Source organism: Abrus precatorius, unplaced genomic scaffold (genome assembly GCF_003935025.1).
Source record: "Abrus precatorius isolate BTA unplaced genomic scaffold, Abrus_2018 Scaffold11, whole genome shotgun sequence".
Classification (NCBI taxonomy): domain Eukaryota; kingdom Viridiplantae; phylum Streptophyta; class Magnoliopsida; order Fabales; family Fabaceae; genus Abrus; species Abrus precatorius.
Genome location: NW_020874303.1, coordinates 16,409,987 through 16,433,738, shown reverse-complemented (window position 1 = coordinate 16,433,738; position 23,752 = coordinate 16,409,987). Strand labels below are relative to the sequence as shown.

The 23,752-nt window shown below is 30.9% G+C and overlaps 2 protein-coding genes across 2 annotated transcripts; one reads left to right on the top strand and one right to left on the bottom strand.

Moving 5' to 3' along the window:
* Positions 1-896: 896 nt before the first annotated feature.
* On the top strand, positions 897-2,669 carry LOC113855307 (probable pectinesterase/pectinesterase inhibitor 51). Its single transcript, XM_027486893.1, has 2 exons — positions 897-1,843; positions 1,928-2,669. Exons 1-2 carry the CDS (start codon positions 904-906, stop codon positions 2,611-2,613), a joined length of 1,626 nt encoding a protein of 541 aa, XP_027342694.1. The 5' UTR covers positions 897-903; the 3' UTR covers positions 2,614-2,669.
* A 13,300-nt stretch (positions 2,670-15,969) lies between these two features.
* On the bottom strand, positions 15,970-23,352 carry LOC113855125 (UDP-glucuronate:xylan alpha-glucuronosyltransferase 1). The gene is given in 6 exon segments (XM_027486616.1): positions 15,970-16,369; positions 16,371-16,989; positions 17,438-18,051; positions 18,543-18,752; positions 23,059-23,163; positions 23,250-23,352. Coding segments are annotated over 5 exon segments (1,896 nt in total). The 5' UTR covers positions 23,112-23,163; positions 23,250-23,352.
* Between the last annotated feature and the right edge of the window lie 400 nt (positions 23,353-23,752).

Below are 23,752 nucleotides of genomic sequence, written 5' to 3'. Positions count from 1 at the left end.
AAAATTTTAATGAATTGAATAGAGAGTAATTTAATCATGTGAAGTTTATTTTTATGATTATATTCATTTAATAATTGATTCACTTTTTGTAACACTTTTGAAAAATACTTTTAAAGCAGAATAAAGAAATAGTATCATATTTTCACTGTCGTATGAAGAAATACTAAAAAGAAATATTATTCTATTTAGTATTTAATTACTCTTATGCATGCATCGCATTACGGGAAATTTACTTTAGTCCTACATCATTTTATATACTCATGGTACACATTTTAAGTGAATGTTTGGTTGAATTTATTTTTAAAAAATTGCAACTTTTTAAAGGAACTTTAAGAAAATAATAATTTTAAAACATATTTAATAATATTTTATGTATAGTAACTTTATAAAAAAAATTACAAAATATTAATAACATATGAAATGATATAGTTTTTTTAGTAAACTTTTTCTTTGGTATACCATAAAAATAAACTAAAAAAATTAAGAATCACAATCTAAAAAGTGAAAAAAAATGGGAAACCAATGGAATTAGACAAAAATTCCATTCCGTAGAACATTGAAAAGTGAAAAATAGATGAATGGCTCGTGACCCGTAGAGCATTCGTGAACGCGTCGAACCCATCATCCATCACGTTCCATGTTCCAACCCCTACCCTAAAATCCTTCCCCCTTCCCTTCAATTTGTCACATTCATAAGAACCAATGTGCCACCACTAATTACCAATTACCAATTACCATAATTTTCACTATTATTAACAATAATATATTGTGTATAGTGGTGGCCACATCCACTGATCCACTCCTTCATCCCCATAAAACAAACACAATCCCATCCCGTGACCAGACCAGACAATATAAATTAGAGCATCACCCATCGTTAACAAAGGAGACTCACCATACCCCATGGCTTCTCTCTTCTATCTCTCTCTCCTCCTAATCCTAACCCTCTCCTCTGCCACGCACCACCACCATTCCCCCTCCATTTCCGCCGCCGCCTCGTCGGATATTCAACAAGCCTGCAAGGCCACGCGCTTCCCCCAGCAATGCGAATCCTCTCTTTCCCAATCCCAGAACCTCCCTCCCAACCCCACCCCTCTCCAACTCCTCCAATCCGCCATCGCCGTCACCTCCGACAACCTCGCCACCGCGCAGTCCATGGTCAAGTCCATCCTCGCCTCCTCCTCCGACAGCCGCAACCGCACCGTCGCCGCCACCACCTGCATCGAGGTCCTCACCAACTCCTACCACCGCATTTCCCTCGCCAACGATGCCCTGCCACGAGGCAGAACCAAGGACGCTCGCGCCTGGCTCAGCGCTGCCCTCGCCTACCAGTACGACTGCTGGAACGGCCTCAAGTACGCCAACGACACCCAAATGGTCTCCAAAGCGATGTCGTTTATCGACTCCCTCACCACCCTCTCCAGCAACGCCCTCAGCATGGCCTTCTCCTTCGACGCCTTCGGAACCGACACCGCCTCGTGGAAACCGCCCGCAACGGAGCGCAACGGTTTCTGGGAATCCGCTGGGTCGGGCGGAGGATCCGGACCCGGCTCCGACGGTGGTGTTCCGTCCAAGTTAACGCCAGACGTTACGGTCTGTAAGGGTGGAGGGAACGAGTGTTATAAGACAGTGCAGGAAGCCGTTAACGCTGCGCCAGATAACGCCGCTGAGACGCGGAGGTTCGTGATACACATAAAAGAAGGGGTTTACGAGGAAACCGTTAGGGTTCCGTTAGGGAAGAGGAATGTGGTGTTCTTAGGCGACGGAATGGGCAAAACGGTCATCACTGGCTCTGCAAACGTTGGACAACCCGGGATGACCACTTACAACTCTGCCACAGTGGGTATGATTCTTATTTTAAATAATTGTTTTATATTTCAAAACTTTATCATATAATAATAATTTATTAAAAATTTAATGATTGCAGCGGTTCTTGGGGATGGATTCATGGCTAAGGATCTGACGATTGAAAACACAGCAGGGCCTGATGCTCATCAAGCAGTGGCTTTGAGATTAGACAGTGATCTTTCTGTGATTGAGAGTTGTGAATTCTTAGGCAATCAAGATACTCTTTATGCTCACTCTCTCCGACAATTTTACAAGCTATGCCGCATTGTGGGTAACGTGGATTTCATCTTTGGAAACTCTGCCGCCATTTTCCAAGACTGTCAAATCCTTGTTCGTCCCAGGCAAGTGAAGCCCGAGAAGGGTGAGAACAATGCCATCACTGCGCATGGCAGAACAGACCCTGCACAGACTACGGGCTTCGTTTTCCAAAACTGTTTGATTAATGGCACTGAGGATTATATGGTATTGTATCGCAGCAAACCTCAAGTGCACAAGAACTACTTGGGTAGGCCTTGGAAGGAGTTTTCTAGGACTGTTTTCATTCGTTCAGTTTTGGAAGCCATTGTCATTCCTCAGGGTTGGATGCCATGGAGTGGTGACTTTGCTCTCAAGACACTCTACTATGGAGAATTTAATAACTCCGGACCCGGTTCTGATTTGTCTCAGAGGGTGTCATGGAGTAGCAAGATCCCTTCTGAGCATGTGTTAACATATTCAGTTCAGAATTTCATTCAAGGAAATGATTGGATTCCATCGTCTCAGTAATTAGCCCATCGTCGTTAGAGTGATAATCAGAGAACCGTTAGGAGGCATCAGTAAATGGGGGACCTTTATTCACCACCCCCCCTGTAATTACTTATTACCCATTACTATTACAATAACAATATCTACATTAGAAAGAAATTATAAATCAAGTTCTCAGTCGTATTGGGATGACCCCGGTTTGGAAAGTTGGATTTTTTTTCTTTTTCATTAATAAATGGTTTGTTTACATATGAACATGACCTGATCAAGTAAAAGTAGTACACCTTTACGTCGCTTTCCATATAGTGGAACTAGGAAGAACAAGGCATGGGGAAAAACCATTATGGGCACCACGATCCTCTAAAGTTAGCCCATTAATCGTTTCGTTTTCTCCAACTGTTGCGTGGACAACACCTCTCACCCTTCTTGCGTTATACAAATGGCATCATAAGTACATAAATGTTTTCTTCTATGTATTTAAAGCAAATAGTATTTACGGTCACAACGAAGTTGGACGCAGTCACCATTGTTCCAAAGAAGTTAATGCCTAGTGTATATGGCACGTTTGCCTCAACTTGAGCTTTGCCAAAAGGGTCGTTTAGTTGCTAATGTGTCTCACTCCTTTTAATAAATTTTCCATGTTCCCGCTGAAACATCGCCTTGATGATGAGTATGTTGAAAGCGTTGTACGTTTATTAGAATGAAACCTTTAAATGAGGGGTGTAAAATGGCAAAAAGAAAAGAATTGAGATTTCTTCATTTTATAGTGCGAACATAGCTCTTATGTGTTTATATTTTTATATTTTTGTTTAAGTAAAAATGCAAAAACTCATAACATAAAGATCTGGAGGGAATCTGATAAAAAAAAAAATAGAATAGAATAAAAAATAGGAATTTGTTAAGAACGGGTATAAACATCTATAAATATAATATATATATATATATATATACTTATTACATTAAAGTAAAAATAGAATGAGTATTTTATTTTAATGAAATTTTATTATTATTAATTGTTTATTTTTTAATAAAATATAATAAATGATATGATAAAATTGATAAGAAAATAGAGAAAATTTAAAAAATATATAAAAGTAAGCATAAAAAGTATAACTATTGGTTGATAGAAGAATCGTAGTTCAACCCATACAAGGAACGGTCGGAAATTAATTTGACAAAGAAAGAGCATTGGTTTGGGCAGGAAATTCTCATGATCGAAGCTATAATCACGGACGTAGGTATGGAGCGTTGCTTCCTCCCAAGTCCCTTACGTAGAGTGACCAAACACAGGTGTCCCCACAAACAATTTCATTACATCAGCATCGTAGAATAGTCTAGTGTTCTGCTTGGTCACATGAGGACTAGGCTATTACGGTAGTCACATGCGGCGCAATGGTCTCAAAGTACTTCCAAACCGAAATCAATTTCAAATTGACTGGTTCATACTTCACGTGAGTTTGCTCACTATTCATTGAGCATTGTAATTAGGTTAACTGTCCAGGTGTCTTTAAAACTGCAAAAGCTATTTTACTAGTGTGTTTAATTTCCATTTTAATCTCTCAAGTTAAAGCTTTTACGTTAACGTGAAAGTCCACTATATTGTGTTAATTTGAAGCTGCTTTAAGCATAATGAACATCATTCTAAACAAACAATCAAATCCAGTGACAGAGATACCATTGGTTTCATCCATGAGCGTGTTTAACTTAGCTTTTTACCTATTTACTTAGTTTAGTATCTAGCGTTTAAGTGTACAACCTCTTGACCTTTTTTTTACGATCATTATCTTATCATAATTTTATATTAATTAACTATTTAGTAGCTAATTTTATCAAATACTGGTGTTGTTTAGAAAAAATATATATTAATCGGTATTTTTTTTAAGACACCAATTATTACAGAATTAAAAGAAGAAAAATTACTAAATACACATCCACCATATTTCTCAATGCATCATTATTGTAATTAGAAATAAAAAATTATAATTTTTTATTTCTTAATCAGTATCCTTAAGAACTTTGAACTAATTTATCCACTATCTTTAACAAACGCATCCTAATTTGCTGCATAAGTGCTAATTTAGTAGTTTAGTAAACAAGAATGGATTAACAGGTTGTTTGTGGGCACTTTGAAATTGGAGCCATCCATATTGCATAGTGAATGAGTGGGCTCTCCATTAAGAAATGCTCTACTGAAGTGAATATAATAATGAGCAGGTTTGTTGGTTCCATGTGTACTCGGAATATTGTGGCTGATAATCACAATCACAATCAATCATGGGCAATAGTTGTTAACGACACCCCTATGAAACTTTCCTATTCAATTCGATTTTCAAAGAGTGGTTTACATTGTTGAATAATATGCCTGGTCGTTCAACCAGTTATTGCTCTGTCCCCAGCCTTGTTTTTCGCCACCATCAACAGGTACTAGAGTGCCTTAGCAACCACTTAATTTTGTTTATCACTTTTTATAATACGTCACTTCAAATGTATGATTAAAAATTAATAAATAATTTCTTTTTATTAAAATTCATGACACCTAATATTATTATATATTAAATCCCGTTATTTTAAATGAATATTTATTATATACAATTTTAATCATACCATTTATAATATTTTTTTAGAGAAATGTTTAACAGTATTTTTGCATTATATGCCTAACCAAATTCAAGTTCATGGTGTGTTTGGTATGAAACCCTCCCCGGTACCCAATTTGATGCGATGTTTCCTTACCATAAAACAAAACCCTGACGCATCGTTGCCCTATTCGCGCTTTTCAATAGTTTTTAAATAATAATAAAAAAATGTTAGAAATTTTTATTTTATCAAAATAGGATAATTGATGGATGTGGATTACAGTAAAAAATAATAGAAACGTACGACTAAATTATAGAACTTACTCTATATTATATCAGCTTCAACATAAAACACTTGAATAAACGTGTTAGTTCAAAGCGTTAATTTACTTTGCACTTTATAAAGAGTTAAATTGGTTAAAATTAGATGTATGGGTTTATAATATAAATAATATTAAAAATTTTATGATTTCAAATAAGTTTCTTGATATATAAATAATATAATATTTATTAATATAAGTATTATTATATGGATAATTATAATAATTTTTATCACAGAAAATATACTTTATTAAAAACTTCGTATGTTTTCACACGGCAGTCGGCAGCTCGTTAGTGTAAGATGGCAATTCATTTAGCTTCTTGTAATATGCCAAATTACTTTTTGTTTTTACATTAATATGCCAACTAACTAGATTTCTTAAGGGACTTTAAGTGGATTAGCTCCTTCCACAATAAGGGGTTAAGTGGTAGCTTATCGTCATCAATATACGTTGTTCTTTGCAAGATGTCAAACACAATTTATGAATATAAATTTGAATTATCTTATAGTATATAGTTTATAATTAAAAATAAGCTTTTGATATTATATATATATATATATATATATATATATATATAACTTTATGCTATCAACTAATTGAAAACTATGGTTGGTATGACTTTTGAAATAACTATTATAAAATTCAATAATTTTTAATGATATAGTGATCTTTGGTTGAATGATAGTGTAAAAAAAAAATATCTACTGTTAATAAATTGTAATTAAATTTAATCAAATAATATTAAGAGTATTATTTAACCTTTAATAATTTACATTAATACATACGCTATGTATTTTTGAAAATGTACAAAAGTTACTTTTATTATTACTTGTGAAAAATAAAAATTATAAAAAAAAAGACCTTCATTGAATCCGACATTGGCTCTTATAAAAACTTAGTTTTACCTAAAAAAAATTTAGTATTATTTTTTTTACATTATCATTAAAGATTAAAATTTAAAAGAAAACATATTTAAACAACTAAAAAAGTTTTCAAAGTTAATACAATGGTGTCAAAATATTAATCTAAATTTAAGAATTTATAGTATTGAAATCTTATGTATTTATACACATAGGAGGATTAATATAGATTATATTCATTCTTATATTATTTACTTTTTTTATGATCTTAGATTGAACTAAATCTTATATTATATTATATTATTTTTACATTTCTTTTTAGAATTTAGATGTATATTTTTTGGATGAAATAGTTTATACTTAATATTTGTTATGAATTGAATTTTTGTATTTTGATAAATTTTTATGTTAATAATTTCTTAAAAAAGCTTCAAAATGACTTAAATTTGATTGGATTAAAAATTGGATATTTTTAACACTATGATTGTTGGTATGTAACCATAGGTTAACTTTTTTATGCAATATCAAAAGTTTGACTCTCTGAATTTGTTTTAGACCCAACATAGAGTCTAGCCCAAGTTTTTGAGTGTCAAGTCTGTATTTTATATATATATATATATATATATATATATATATATATGAATGATGTTGTAATCATTTAACTATGATGTCTTTATATTTTGAATGTGATGTTATATTTAATAATAGTATGAAATGACTTGGATTTATGTATGTGAGTTGTATAGTTGTTGAGTATAGAGCTTATGCAAGTTGTGTGGGTTGAATAGGTTTAGTTGGTATAAAACTACAAGATATCTTGTTGTATCAAGATATCTTTTGCTGTAGCGAGAATAAATTGTCCAGAACGAAGCTCTCTAGAGTTTTCTCGTTGTAGCGAGGGAGTCAGACTAAGCGCCAAGAATCTTATATTTTCAGGACAATCTCGCTCAAGCGATATGAGTCTCACTCAAGTGAGACAGGATAGACTTGGTCCAATTGTCTTCTCACTCAGGTAAGAGGTGATCTCGCTTAAGTTAGCAAAGATTTCACCCAAGCGAGGTGAGTCGCTTAGGCGAGGACTCACATGAAAATTGTCTAATTCTCTAAACATTATCTTACTTAGGCGAGAATGACCTTTACTCAGGCAAGAATATCAAAAAGTGCTTAGAAAGAACATTGTATAGTTTTTTCGCCCAGGCGAGACAGGGCTCTCTCAAGCGAGAAATGCTCGCTTAAGTGACAGCGCACTGAGGGGTATTTAACAGATTTTTAGTATGAGAATTTCATTTCATTCCAAACCTTACATTCTCTCTCAACTTTATCTGAACTCTCACTTCCTTCTCTCGGATAAAAACATCTTTAAACTCCAATCACTCCTTGAATCTGAACTTGGACATTAAATTTAAACGACTCCAAGTAAGTTTCTTTGAATTTAACTTTATTTTCTTCATTCGTTTCTCTTGTTTTTCATTTCTTAAAAGTATCTCACGATATCCAAGAAAACTTTCATTGATGAGTAAGAACCTTCATCAATCTCTCTCTGAATACTCACCTCGAGGTAAGGAGAACTCTATTTTATCATTTTATGAAAGTGTATATTTGGTGCTCATGGGAGGATTATTACATAATTATTGTATGAAACTATATGTTTAAATAATGGGATTTGTGAAGAAAAATTTATGATATACATGTTTGATTGATTGAATTGAGTGATCATGCTGTGTTATATGCAATATGTGATGAAAATCAAGTGTGAAATGTTATAATAAAGTATGAGACTGTGCTTGTTGATTTGAGATGTTTAGACTATATGTCGAGATGTGTATGTGAAAATTTAGCTGAAAAGTATTGTGCAATAAATGTTATCTGGTAGTTGAGAATTATGTCAATATGATAAAAGGTTAAAGATACTGGTTGGAATGACGCAGTGACTGAAAATATATCATGATGCTATAAGTGATGTGGACTTAGTCCGGAAGTACTTTATTAAGCACCATTTTTTAGCTGGATAAGAAAGTGCCATGAAAAGAAATATGATACGGGTATGAAGTGCTGAATAGATCTAGTATGAATAGTTATAGAGATATGTTTGGGGTATAGAGTCCGGAGACGATGGTAAATATGGGAGAAACGTAGGGTAGTGAGGGATATTTGCGTATGTGTACATTGTTTCTAAGAGCGAATACGTCACATGACTTCACACTCATTTTCTGACTAGACTCCTGACTATACCTTTGCTAAAGGGCCTTTTATTGCATATGTTGTATCCATATGCATGAGTTAACCAACGATTATTTACCTAATTGAGTAAGACCTCAAGAAATACTGGAAGCATCATAGTTTTGTGATCACAGTATATTGAGAATGCGTGTTTAAGAGAGATATTTAGGAATTTATGATAAATTATGTAATTTGTGTAACACCCTTGTTTTTATATTTATTATTATAGTATTGAATGTTAGTTGTATATGTGAAATTAATTGAATTGTGGAGATTTTAAATAGTGTAAGCTGCATGATATCTCACTGTAATGAGAAAGAGCATCCATAATCAAGCTCTCTGATGCACTCTCGCTGTAGCGAAGAGTTCTCGTTGTAGTTAGAATGACAGACAGCAAAGGAAAATTGTGTCTAATATTTTCTCTACAGCGAGAGAAGGGCTCGTTGTAGTAAGAATATCACAAGTTAAGGGGTATTTAAGGATTTTCAATATAGAAAACTTGGATTACAATCTAACTTTTGACCTATCCTCAATTCTCTTTGATCTCTAACCCTCTTTTCTCAGAAAATCTCCCCTAAACTTCAACCTTCCTCTGAATCCGACCTTGGAAGTTCAACAAATCAACTCCAAGTAAGTTCTTGGAGCTGAGTTCTTTCATTTTTGTTTCTTTTCTATGTTTCTAATGAGTCACTGCTCATCTAGAAAATTAAAAGTTTTTGGCATATTTGATTGAATTTAAATTATAAGTTAATGCAATTAATTGAAAATTTTAATGGAATGTTGTAATTGCTGAAAAATTGATGGATCATTCATATTTTGATTGCTGACATTTGAATATTGAAGGAATTAAAAGAAGAAAATTGACAATTGGACTAAAAAGCAGAAGTTAAGTGCTGTAGGACATATTTGTGGGAACACGGACTTCTGATTGTGGGGACACGATGCTGATTGAGCATATAAAAGCAAAATTTTCTGTTAAAGGAGACATCTTTTATCTTTCATTTTTAGTACATTCTAGAGACGGAAAAATTTAAGTTTTCATACAGTTTACGTATAAATGGTAGCTAGGGTATTTTTCTTACATGTTTTCTAGAGGATTCTTATAGGAACTTGCATTTCCTTTTCATTTTCTTTGGTTTATGTAATGGAACAGTACCTCTCTCATTTCATTTTTGTTATAAGTGCAATATATTTCAGTTTTATATTATTTACTTTCATTATGTCTAGCTAAATATCTTGGAGTTGAGTGAGGATGAACTTATACCTTTACCCTTTGCAATGAACTAACATTGGATATAGCTCAAGATACAAACTTTAATCTAACATCTTAATTCTAAACTTAATGTTTTTATGTTCTACGTGAATGGGATTGATAAAAAGGAGTTTGTTGTTAGAAAGTAGTGAACTTTCTTGGAAACAAATTAATTTGCTCATTATGAATTGTTTAGAGATAGAAATTTTTGATGATGTGGTCAATGGGTCTAAATCTTAATGCTGAATATTTTTAGTTGTATCTAAAGAATTAGGACACTAATTTCATTTTAGAACCAATTACCAAGGAATTGAAGTTGAGTATTTTAAAAAATATGACCATTAGAAGAAGTTGTGTTTTGAGTTATAAATATATTTGTATGCAAAGAAAAAGGGATAAAAGATTCCGAACTCAACCTGCCTTTTAATTGTTTTCAGACCTACTTCCAATAATTAAGACATTTAAATTCTGCAATTATTTTGATTTTCATTCTCAATTTTAGTCTCTCAATTCTATTCATTTATAAAAATCAATTCTAGTAATTTTAATTTCATTTAGTTTACAATTCTGCAATTAGTTAAATTTCGTTCTGTTTATATCATGTTTTTGGTGACCTAACTAGTGTTATTCTTGTGTGTTGGTATTTAGCATTAATCTCTGTGGACGATAATCTAATTTGTTATTTCAATGATTTGGTACACTTGCTAAAAATTTTATGAGTTTCTCACTTCTCAAAATGCTCTCTTTTGTAATATCTGGGAAAAGTTATGATCTTTCACCGAAATCTCTCATAAACCTTCTTTCAAAACTTTGTTTCAAGATAAGAAGGGCTCTATTTTGCCATTTTAGGCATAATAAATATTTTATACCCATAAGAGTACTTTTTATCTATTTTCTTGTATGATTTTTATGATTGAATGATATTATATTGTTGTGAAAGTATGTTGGGTTAATTTTGGGTGTTAATGATATATTCTGATAGTATACGTATTTGAAACTTAGTACATAAGTGCTTTACTAAGCACTATCTCTTACCCGAGTAATGAGTTTGACATGAAAAAGAGTATGAGATGAGTATGAAGTACTAAATAGATCTAGTGTGAATAGTTACAGAGATATAATAGGGTATAAAGTCCGGAGATGATGAAAAATCTGAGGAAAGTGTAAGGTAGTGAACGACATTCGCTCATGTATACACACTCTTTCTGAGAGTGAATGTGCCATATGGCTTCATAATAATTTTCTAAGTAGACTCATAACTGTACCTTTGCTAAGGGGCCCGTTATTGTACACGTTGTATCCGTTTGCATAGGTTAATCAGCGACTATTTACCTAGTTGTGTAATATCTCAAGAACTGTTGAAGGTATTATATATTTGTGATCACAGTGCACTAGGAGTGCATATTTGAAAGAAAATAATATAATGACTTGTGATGGAATATATGCATATGTGATATATTACTTTTGAGATTGATATTATTATGTTTTTTTATATTCCATGATTATGATTGTGCTGTGATGTTAATTTTTAAAACAGTGTTATGTTTAAATGATAAGATAGATACTCATCCTTACTAAATATTTCAAGGAACAAAGATGACGGTACCACAAAGACAATTTTGATTAGTAGACTATCTTGTTAGTAGTAGAATGAATTATAAATTTAAAAATATCAATGTTGTGTGTATTTTAACTTTAATATGGATTGTGAAGATGGTAATATATGGACTGTAAAGATGAATATAAATTATGATATTCCTTTTGAGTTCCTTACAAATAGTTGTATCCACCATATCCTTAGTTTTTATATCTATTGAAAGACAGTTAGACCTCAAAAGTTGTAAATAATGTTTTTACTTTCCATGATCATAACCTTTTTGGGGAGATCCACTCGGTATACATTTGAGAGATTCTCAAGTATAGAGGTTGTAGCGGATTCTGGTAATGCCTATCTTGGAGAGGACGAAGAGTTGGTTGCTGAGAATCTAGCCGAAATAGAGGACTAACACGATATTGATTACTAGGACCTAGTCTTCAGTGTATGGGTGTGGATAAAGACTGTTAATATGACTTAGTTTATTTTAATTATGTAAACATTTATTTTAAGACCTACAACTTTTTGACTAATAATTTGTAAATTATTACAATGTTCATATGTAAATAGAATTTAGTATCTGTATATTTCTGTAACTATTTCAATATAATATAATTACTAAGTCACGATTTACTTTGTATATTTTACGCTCTTATTAATTTTGTAAACAAATTCATCTACAGAAAAGTTTTAAATTCATTCTAAATTTTATGTTGTTTGTTTTAATTTAAATTTATTTTGATGTCCTTTGAAAATACACGAATTATAAGGTATTTTAAACGTCAAAATTTAGGGTATTACAATTTGACTATATGAGAATTGTTGTCATGCTATTTTGTGGTTGAATTTCTTCTATTCTATGCTTATAATCACAATATGATATTCATTTTTATATGAATGTATGTTTTATGATAAGATAAATGATCATCCTTACTAAACTTTCAGGGAACAAGGATGACGATACCCTGAGAATAAATCAGATTGATAGATAGTTATGTTTAATGTAGACTAAATTATGTATTTAATAAATATTAGAGAACTTGCTATTTTAAGCTGGTCATAGACCGTGATGATGTACCTAGCCATATTTTTATTTTAGAAATGGAATTGTATCATAGCATTCCCTTAGACTTTCTTGTAAATAATAGGATTCACCATGCCGTGTGTATATATATTTATAGAGGTACAGTTAGAACTCTGGTAGTTGTGACTTACTTGTGCACTTACCACAACCTTGATCATCTTGGAAGGCTGACCCGAGTAACTTTTGAGCGGGTCACGAGTGTTGAGGTTATGGTTAACTCTAGAGATCTTTATCTTAAAGATGATGAGGATCTAGATTTTGAAATTGCGGTATAGCATGGCAATGATTAGTACCTAGTCCTCAGTATCTTGGATATAGCTTAGAACTATTTTGTAACTTAGTTTATTTTGGTTATGTAATTATTATTTTAAGTCTCACATATTTTGATGAATAATTTGTAAATTATTATACACATTACATGTAAATACACATTCAGTATTCATATTTTGTAAATGTTTCTAATATACCATAATTTTTAAATTTCTGGTTTACCTTATCTGATATCATCGTGTTGGCAAACTTGATAAATAATTTTATTCATGAAAATATTTTAAATTTACTCATAATTATATTGCCTCGCATATACGAAAATTTACATTTCATTTTTTTTAATTTCAATTTTGTATAAATAAAATGTGCAGTTTAAAACTAAAATTTAGGATGTTACACTTTCCCTTTTGTTTTCTCTCTGTTCTCTTACCCTCCTTTTTTAGAGAAAAACATTCTCAAAGTCGAATTTCTTCTTAATCCAAGTGTGAACGCTTATTTCCTAGAAAATCTAAGTAAGTTTTCGGAGCTTAATTCTCCATCTTTATTCCTTATTTCCTTGATTTCTCTTCTCAAGAGCTTTATGTTTTGTAATGATAAGAAGATCTGAGTTCTTTGGTCGTTATATGTCTTTTTGGGACTTACGAAAGGAATGATATAGGAAAACATCTATTTCTAGGTAAAAGGAGCTTATTCTAAGTTATTGTAATTACCCATAGAAATATTTATATACAAACCTTGATATAGTTAAGAATAAATCACTTATGAATAAAACCTAAGGTAGAATACCAAGTATATATATATATATATGTATATGTATATATATATTTGTAAAAGTTGAACTGTTGAGCTAAGATAATATATGCTGAAATTAACTGATAACTAATAATATCTTATGTTAGTTAGGCTGTGATACAAGTTATAAATAATAAAAGATTGCTATATCATGTTGATTGTTGTTGAGAACACATTGATATTGAACTATACTATCATGATTTGTATGAAATATCATCATACTAGAGTCAAGTTACATATTTAGGGGTAGACATGTAACGGTTAGAAAACATGTTGAGTTGAGTTGTGCTGTATACCTGGATCAAGATACTGGAATGGGTCGCTTCCAAACCGGTAATTTGTAAGTTTTTTCTGGATTAATTAAGCTATAAAACTAGTTAGAACTGAGTTATTGCATTTGCATTAGATGGGCTGAAAATTTGCTGAAATTGTTGTTTTGCTTATTGAGGATTATGAAAGTTGTATAAACATTTTTGATATATTTTCATACTCTATGATTATGATTGTTGGTTATATAAGCTCACCCTTATATTTCTGTCTGTGTCAGTGTATGTAGTACGATTTTACGGTAGTACGTGAATTGGTGTGAGAAGTGACGTGTCTACTTCTCACGCTGAAAAGCCTAGCTGAAGGATATTCTGTGTTTAGTGTTCATTTTGGAAGATTGTAATTTTATGTATTTTGTTAATCTAGACTAATTAACTACATATGTAAATATTTTATAATTTTGATAAATTTATATTTTAAACTCCATGTAGAACAACTGTTATAAATATATATACGTATATAAATTTTTGAGTTATATAAAAATGTTCTTAAAGCTTTGTTATTATGTTAAGATGTTAAATTTTCTTTTTGAAAATTATTTTGTTCTTTGCAGGATAATACGTTGTTAAAGTGGATTAGCTCCTTCCACTGTAAGGGATTAAGTGGTAGCTTATCATCATGAATATACGTTGTTCTTTGCAAGATGTCAAACACAAAATTATGAATATAAGTTTGAATTATTTTGTAGTATATAGTTTATAATTAAATTAAGCTTTTGATATATATATATAAAAATTATACTATCAACTAATTGAAAACAATGGTAGGTATGACTTTTGAAGTAACTATTATAAAATTCAATAATTTTTAATGATACAGTGATATTTGGTTGAATGATAGTGTAAAAAAAATTACAAAGTTAATAAATTGTAATTAAATTCAATTAAAATAATATTAAGAGTATTACTTAACCTTTAATAATTTATATTAATACACACGCTATATATTTTTGAAAATATACAAAAGTTACTTTTATTTTTATTATTTGTGAAAAACAAAAATTATAAAGGCAAAACTGACCTTCATTGAATTCGACACTGGCTATTATTAAAAACTTAGCATCATCTAAAATTTTCTCAAATTTATTTATAATAACTTAGCACTTACAAAGTTTTTTTTTTTTTTACATTATTATTAAAGACGTTTAAAACTGAACCCTCCAATTAAAATAAAATAAAAAAACATATTTGAACAACTAAAAATATTGAAAAGTTAATACAATGGTATCAAAATATTAATCTAAATTTGAGAATTTATAGTATGGAAATCTTATGTATTTATACACATTATCTTTTTTATCAGATAAATTTTTATAGAGGATTAATATAGTTATATTCATTCATACATTATTTACTATATTTTATGAATTTAGATTGAACTAAATCTTATATTATATTCATTTTTACATTCCTTGTTAGAATTTAGATGTATATTTTTTGGATGAAATAGTTTATACTTAATATTTATTATGAATTGACATGTTGTATTTTGACGAATATTTTATGTTAATAATTTCTTTAAAAAATTCAAAATGAATTAAATTTGATTGGACTAAATCAATTGAATGATTTTCAACACTAGGCAATTGTTGGTATGTAAATCATAAGTGAACTTTACGTGCAATATCAAAAGTTTGACTCTCTGAACTTGTTTTTGACCCAATATAGAGCCTTGGCCCAGGGATAAACCCCACATCACACTTCTAGACTTTGACAAAAAAAATAAAAATTACTGTAACACTAAGAACTTGTTTGTTTGTTTTTTTTTTTTATAAATTATATTTTAAAAGAATTTTAAAAAACTATTTTTGAAAAATAAAAATATGTTGAAAAACAATTTTTTTTATTTTTAAAAATAGAAAACTGTTTTTAAAAAACAGAAAACTAGACAAGTTCTACGTACATAATATTTGCAATATAATATATGATCAGACAGAAGAATAGACAAAGTACCAAAATAAGAAAAGGATTTGTTACATGATATTTATGCATAAACTGTAGAGGAATAAATTTTGTTCCTTTATGCCTTTTTCCTACACCAAGAAATTTAACATTTGCATGGAAAATCTAAATCCACATGTCACAAAGCAGAGAGAGATGATGTGGCAATGATGGGTGGTGTAGGAGTATAAGACTCATCATCTGCCCAATTAGTCTCTCCCCAGTGCTTCAACATGCTTTCCCATGAACACAAATTTTCTATGCATTTATTCAATCGCTGATCTTTAACTTTGATTCTCCAATGCCCATTTGTGTAGTTTGCTAATTCAGCTTGCCTACGATCCCATTCTAACTGTGCCTTTTGCTTGGACTTCAACATGCAAAACTGCTGCAACATCTCGGGCATTGCATTATGCACCTTCCACCACCTTTCATGAGCAACATCACTTGCAAACTCACGAAATATATTAGAATTCCAGTTACAATCATAGTCACGGAAGCACAACCATGGCTTCATTCCTAGATAGTGAAGGACATAGAGGCTCAGCACCAAATAACATGGTCTTCGTTTGTTTCTTCTCTTCCTCATCACCAGCCCAAAAATGCTTCAGAAAGTTCATGTGTCTTGGTATCCTATGCCACCATGTAAATATTTCATTTAAGTATCCTTGGTCCCCTCCATTGTAGGAAAACTCATTAATATTATCCATTAGGAGCTTGAAAGTGCAATTTGATGGCCCAACCACCATCACACCTGAGTTAAAAAGTGTGGCATCGTTTCCTGTAGCAGTGATTTCTGGCATTCCAAATAGGAAATCTATGTTTCTTAGTATGAGTAAATCTGCATCAATGAATATTATCTTGTCATAATCTGTTAGTTGCCATAAACGAAACTTGCTGTAGTTCCATTCATTGTAAGCATCTTTTTCAGCTTTTGGGTTTCGAATCCTTTGTATTGTCCTAATTTTCCACCCTGCTGCTTCCAAACCACTTCTGTGGTATTCACTGATTGTTTCATCAACAAGTATAATTAGGTCCCGGGTTGATCCAGACATGCGAATGCTTTGTGCAGCAGCAATAGCTCCACAAACATAAACATGAGCTGAATGAAGAATTGTAGCATATGCTTCTCTATGAACATCTGCCGCGTAAATCAGCTCTGCTTGAAGTTAATTCATTTTTAGTCATGTCATCTATATGATAAGAAAAATATAATTAAGACAATAAGATAAAATTTCTGTTGCACATGGATTACAACATAACAAGTCTGTTGTAAGTAGAAAAGATTGTCATATTTCTTGGTTGTGTAAATATGGAGTTTTCAGGTTTCAAGTTTCAACAGCTTTGCTTCTTTTAAAGAGAATCTAATTATTCAAGAATATATATTTTGTAGATTGGATTTGTGATTCTTGAGCAATTATTACGTTCAAAATCACATTTATCTTGCAATAGAAAATTGGTCTAAAAATGTGTTAGAAACAAGTCATTGCTGGTTTAAGGACTGGTGACTGTATACAAGTTCCCATGTTATATGTTTGTTATAATACTATGATGTTATCATGTAATGTCTACTATGTGTGTGTTAGAAAAAAGAGAGTAGAACTAACCTTTTCCCCTCAAAGGAAGTGCAAGTTCACACGATCCTACTGGGAGGTGTAGTTTTTTTCTCAAAACAATCAAATTTGGTTTGTATAGCCATACATTTCCTTCATGTCCCACAAGTTCTTCGCAGTGAAACAAATTTGGTGTGGGAAAGAAATGGGTAACAAAAAGCACATACACAGGGTAATTTCCTTTGAAAGAGGTTGCAAGTTCAGTTGCTGCTAGTTGCAAGTGCAACCTAGCTACATCTCTAGACCAATTATTCCCCCTATTAGGATGAGGATGCTTCACAGCTATGAGATTAAGCCTTGTTCCAGGAGATTTAAGACTTGGGAGAGCAGGACAAATGGGAACTTCAGTTTCTTCTTCCTCATCAATCCATTCTGGGTACAGTGATTCTCATGTCACATTTTTTGCCGCATACTCCAAGTGCATAACCAAATGTGTCACATCAGGAATAAGCTGTTTCCAATGGTTTATTTCAGTCTTATTGAAGTTTAGAAGGCCAACCCCTTTAAATTCTTTTTTTCTAGTCAAATTCTCAGTAATTTGCAATATACCATCCCAGTTAATATTTACATTCGATATATACCGAGGATCTGAACCACCCCATATCCACCTGTTCATAAAATTTGGTCTGCACCATATAAATTTGACACGATGAGTTCATCTTCTTCTTATATATTCTACACCAACTTAATTTCACATTTTTCGAAACCAGATTACTAGGTGGGCATGATACAAGAATTTGCAAGATAATTTCACTCGTAGTATAAGGAAAATTTCAGTCATTATTTTTTTCGTTCTCTGAAATTTAAGGAAGAAAAATGTAAAATATGTCACTCTGTATCATCAATGATAATTATTATGAATCATATTTTTCTACTACTTAACAAAATTCAATACTTCTAAAGATATTGCCATCCTTAATTGAATTCCTTAAACAAAGTTTCATACGTCTTAAACTAACAATATATGCGCGAATTGGGAAGAAGAAAACAAGTGTTTGATCACTTGTGGGCGATATTTGGTTTGGAAGAAAAAAAAAAAAGAACGATATAGAGCGAATATATTTAAATGTAGCGTATGCATGTGAAGAATAATACCTACCCAGAGCTAGAGCTTAATAAATGGTGGCTTTTGTAAACCTCTGGAGAGTACATGAGAGTTGAAAAAGTGCCGCAAATGATTAACACAAGGACAAAAGGTTTTAAGAAAGAAAACTTGCATCTTGAGCTTTTATCATGGATGGGTAAGTGGATAGGCTTCTCTATATCTTTTGCATTACTTCTTGGTAATCTTCGTCTGTATAACTCTTCACTGCACCACGTAGTTATTCAAAATTAAAATAATAGATATAGCAGAAGAAAACAAACAAAGAAAATAATATTAGAGACCATTGCAGATAAGAGTTTTAATTAAACTCTGGCAAGCATACTGAAATATTCTTTGACAATTCCATTGTTTGTGTCTGTTTGGCAGAAAATACAGTAAATCTACAATGAGTAAAATGTTTGTGATTTTTCAAACTTAATTTTATAAAATGGTGAGTGGCAGGCATTATAATTCTTTTTGTTTTCTATATTTATTTCTAAAATCACTAGGCCTGGCCTAATACAATGGATTTAGGCTGGTCCATTTTCTATTTTCTCTTTATTTATATAATTAGAGTATAAAAATAATTTTAAATCATTTATTTGATTGATTTATGTTACAAAATTAAATTATCTAAAAAAAGTAAAATTAATTAATAGTTAAAAATAATTTTTTTCAATGCAATAATGTTTAAGTAAATTTTGAAAAATAAACTTAATATTGATTATGATAATTTTAAGTTTTCTTTTGGTCAAAAGATAACTTTAAAATTGTGGGCCAAATCATGTCAAGCAAGGCCGGATCAAACTGGCCTAAGTTAGATGAAAAAAAAGGAATATTTTGCTTCAATTTTATTGACCCAACACGTACACTTAGGTACAACATTTGTGTAGACCAAATGAAAAATGTTTACAATGTTTTTAGCTAAAACCCGCCAAAACCAAGGATGGCAGTGGATAAATAACTCGATAGACACTCACAAAATTTATCTACAATAATTAGAGTATTTATCTGTTATATAGATACGTGTATAAGTATTTAATTATTTACTTCATCCTATATATATATATATATATATATATATATATATATATATATATATATATATATATATATATATTAATTGTGCTATTTATATAAATTTTGTTCTATAAATATATACTAAATTTTTATATTATTATATTATTTATATAAAGTTATATAAGATTAATATAAAAATATATTCAATAATAAAGTAAATCAAAAAAATTATTTTGGTTTATATTTTTAATAAAAAAATTTATTTACTATTTTATATTATTTAACTAGGCTAATACAATTTAATTATTACCTAATTGATATGAAATCGAATTTTTTTAAAAATATTATTTAATATGACACACATAAAATATTTTTCACACAAATATTTTCGTTAATAAAATTATATTAATATTTAAATCATAAAGTGAATGATAAATAATAAATATATTGTAAATAATTTATAAATTTTATAATCACATACTATTACCATAAGCTTATTATTTATTGATAATATTTAAATTTTATTTTTTATATTTTAATTTAAAATATTATTTTTTTATGCAACATGTGTAATACAAGTATAACTATAATTTATTGAATCTAAATAATATTATTCTTACCATTTATTTACATTTAAAGAAGTTTTTGAAAGGACATAAAATATAAAAAATATTATTAATTCTTATTTGTTAATTTTTCTTCAGATAAAAAATATTTTTTTTATTTTCTTCAGATAAAAAATATTTTTTTTTATTATAAGATTTTATTGTGACCATTTATCTTTTATTCAAATTCTTTCTTTTAAAATTTATCTATATTATAAATATTTAATTCATTAAAATAATTTTTCAAACTATATTTATGATGCAAAATATATTTCACCAATTTGCAGGGAAGTCTCCAAATCATGTCATAGGACTGTTAGATGGTTTCCTCCTCCTGTTGATAATTTCAAATTGAATGTTGATGGTACTATATCCAAAGTTACAAGTGTTGCTGCCTGTGGGAGTCTAATTAGGGATGCTCATGGCAATTGTATTGTTGGTTTCTATAGGAAGATTGATCTCTGTTCCCTGTGGCTGCTGAGTTATTGAGTCTTTTCTTTGGTATTCAGATGGTGATTCAACTCAAGCTGCTAGCTATATGGATTGAGTCAGATTCTAAGGAAGCCATCTCTCTCATCTTGAAGTTGCAACCAACTTCCCATCCTTTATTTCCTTTAATTTGTAACATTAGGGAGGCTTTGAAGTTTATTAGCTTTATTAGGCTATCTCATATTTGTAGAGAGGCAAATGGTTGTGCTGATTTTCTTGCCAAGATAGGCCTTGACCTCCTCTCTCCCTGTGTCTAATTTATGGATCCCCCTTCTTCTTCCCTTCTTCCCTTTTTAAGCTTAGACTCTTGTAGTTCTGTGTTTCCTAGACCTTTTGTACAGGTTTTTGGGCGTTTTGCCCCTTTTCTTAGCAAAAAAAAAAAAATTTCAAAAATTTATATTTTTAACAAAATACTTTTGTGTAGTATATGAGTTAAAATACTAGTATTAATATATATATATATATATATATATTATTAATTATATTAAAAAAAAGTGTTATGTGTCAATTTCTCGTTGTCGTTTAGTACTTGAACTTCTTTGTCCTAACCCTACTCTCATTCTCAATGTTTGTCTCATTAAATCCTATTGCAGCAACCATGAATCGTTATTCATTAAAGCTAGTTGTCAATGTCGTTACAAGAGGTCATCAAGTGATCCCACATAAGAGGCACCCACTGTGTAGATCTAACTTGTTGTCATTCTGTTGTTGTCGTTCAGTCGGATCTCACACAAGATAGGGTCATCGCTTACAAATAACTTGAGTGTTTAATTTCACTTATGTTTTTTAAGAATTTTAGTTTAGAAAATTATTGTATTAAGATACATTTAGCACTTGTAATATTTGAATATTTATTTTTTATCTATGCTTGTACCTTATTCGACAACTACGTATTAAATTTTTATATTATTATAATACTTATGTGAAATAAGCATATTTTTCTTTATAAATATTTTTTTTTCAAGAAAGCAACAGAAGTCCCTCTTTCAAAGAACCGATTCTTTATACGGTAAATGAAATGGCTATTGGATGGGAAAGCAGTATACGAAGGACTAGTACCCAAGCATCAGGAGATGTGAGAGCCCTCGCTTGAAGAAGCTTATTGTGTGTGAAAATCCAGTCGGGGAATCTTTGAATTGACTCCGCAGCTGAGCAAGCGCTCGAAACATAGCTTAGGGAATGCCTTGAGCGAGCCGAGTGCGTATCCCCTGAGTACGATGCCCTAGATCCAGCACCAACCGATCTATAAGCTTTGGCCGGGCCAACCATTGATCTATTCGAACGCCTTCCCGCAGTTTTTCCTTAAGAGATGCCGGCTTCTGGTGTGGTGGTTGGAACCTTGTGAAAGACCAAGCAAGAATCGTCCTTTTAGCCACTCGAGAGGTTTGAATATAGGTACACAGGTACCTAGAGGGCATGGGTACGAGGATTAATGTTCATACTTATGCGGGTGTGAAATTGGATACTAGTATTTTTTTAAAAACACAGATATGAGGATAGGTATTATAGTACCCTATCCATACCCTACTCAGTGTCATTCCTAACCAAAATCATGTAAATACAAAAGATGAAGTATAACATTATTTATCCTTTATAATATTATGTAGCCATAACCTTCTGTGAAATATTTTAAATATATTTTTTATTGTTAATTAAAAATTTAAAAAAAAATATGAGTGAGATTTATTAAATGGAGAAATGAAACCCTCAAAGTTTTGCAATTTCAAAGAAATTTCATCTGATAATAAAATGTACTGTTTTATGTTTCAATTTATTTGTCCAGAAAAAAATTATTTATCTATTCATATAAAAGTTTAAAATAATATTAATTATTATTAACTACTTGATTAGCTCAAATTAAAGAGAGGTCCATTAATAAAAGATAAATATGTAAATCATCAAATAATTCTAACCAAATAATTAAGTTTATTAATCTTGTAATTTCGTTTCTTTCTGAATAAACAATTAAATATAAAGATAGTATTTGAAAAAAGTATGTTAAAGCATATCCAAAATAGTTGCTCATCTAGTAGCAACTACATACTGTTGGACAGCATCTTAATTTTTACGCATTAGAGTATCAATTATTTCAAATTGTAAATTCCATTATATTTTATTTTATTTACTTTCGACGAGTTTCACTAATAAGTTTTAGCAATTCATTAGAGTTGCGTAAATGGTATTGTCAGTGTGTTGCTAGTATAGTTTTATTTTTCTTAGTAACATTATAATCACAATTTTGTTAAACACAGGTTTTGACAATTCTGATTCAAGATGTGAAGCACGAGACAGACATAAGATCTTATAAATGGTCCTAAACAATGATTTTCAGAGGAACAGTTTTCAAACTAATGGAGGGAACAACTTGTTAGGAGCGACAATGATAAAATGAGAATGGGTAGCAAGAAAGAACTTACATTGGTGCTGGAAAACGGTGTCTACCTTCAACGGCATGTGGAGAAGTACCCATTGTTCCTCATATAATATCACTTTTCACTTTTCAGCTACAGGGGCATGCACATCTGACCTAAACATGTAGGTGACCAACTTCAGTGAAATAATCATTAAGTGAAGTATAAACATCTATGTTAAGATGTAAATTTACGACCTCAATTGCAATAGCACAATCTTTAGAGGGACAAAAACTGATTTGACACATAATAAGAAACCCAGAAATCAAGATAGACAAACAAGGTTATTATTATAAAAATGTGTGTGAGAGAAGAGGTTGAGATATCTCTAAAAAAAAAGACACCTTTTAGAGGTTGGTCGAGAACAAAGATAAAGGGTTGGAAGGGACACATGATTGAATAGTTGGGGAGTTTGAGTCAATGTAGACAGGCTGACAGAGTTACGTCCTTGAGAATTTTTTCTTTCTTTTTTAGGTTTCATTTTAGTTTTTGGGTAGTCACCAACTCTGCCCATCTTTCAGTGTATTTTTCTAATTCCTAGTTTTTCTTCTATTTTTAGCCATTTCTTTTCCATTTTTAATGTTGGAGTGCAAACCCTCCTACTTGCATTCCTCTTCCTGCTATGTAAATCAATTATTAATTTGCACTTGACAAGCCACGATAATTAATACAAAGAAGACATTATGTGCAAACATAATTT

Bases quoted from the DNA above. Each gene is read 5' to 3' on its own strand.
- LOC113855307 (XM_027486893.1), top strand. From the start codon at position 904: ATGGCTTCTCTCTTCTATCTCTCTCTCCTCCTAATCCTAACCCTCTCC. The intron at 1,844-1,927 runs GTATGATTCTTA...TAATGATTGCAG, and splicing joins TTACAACTCTGCCACAGTGG to CGGTTCTTGGGGATGGATTC.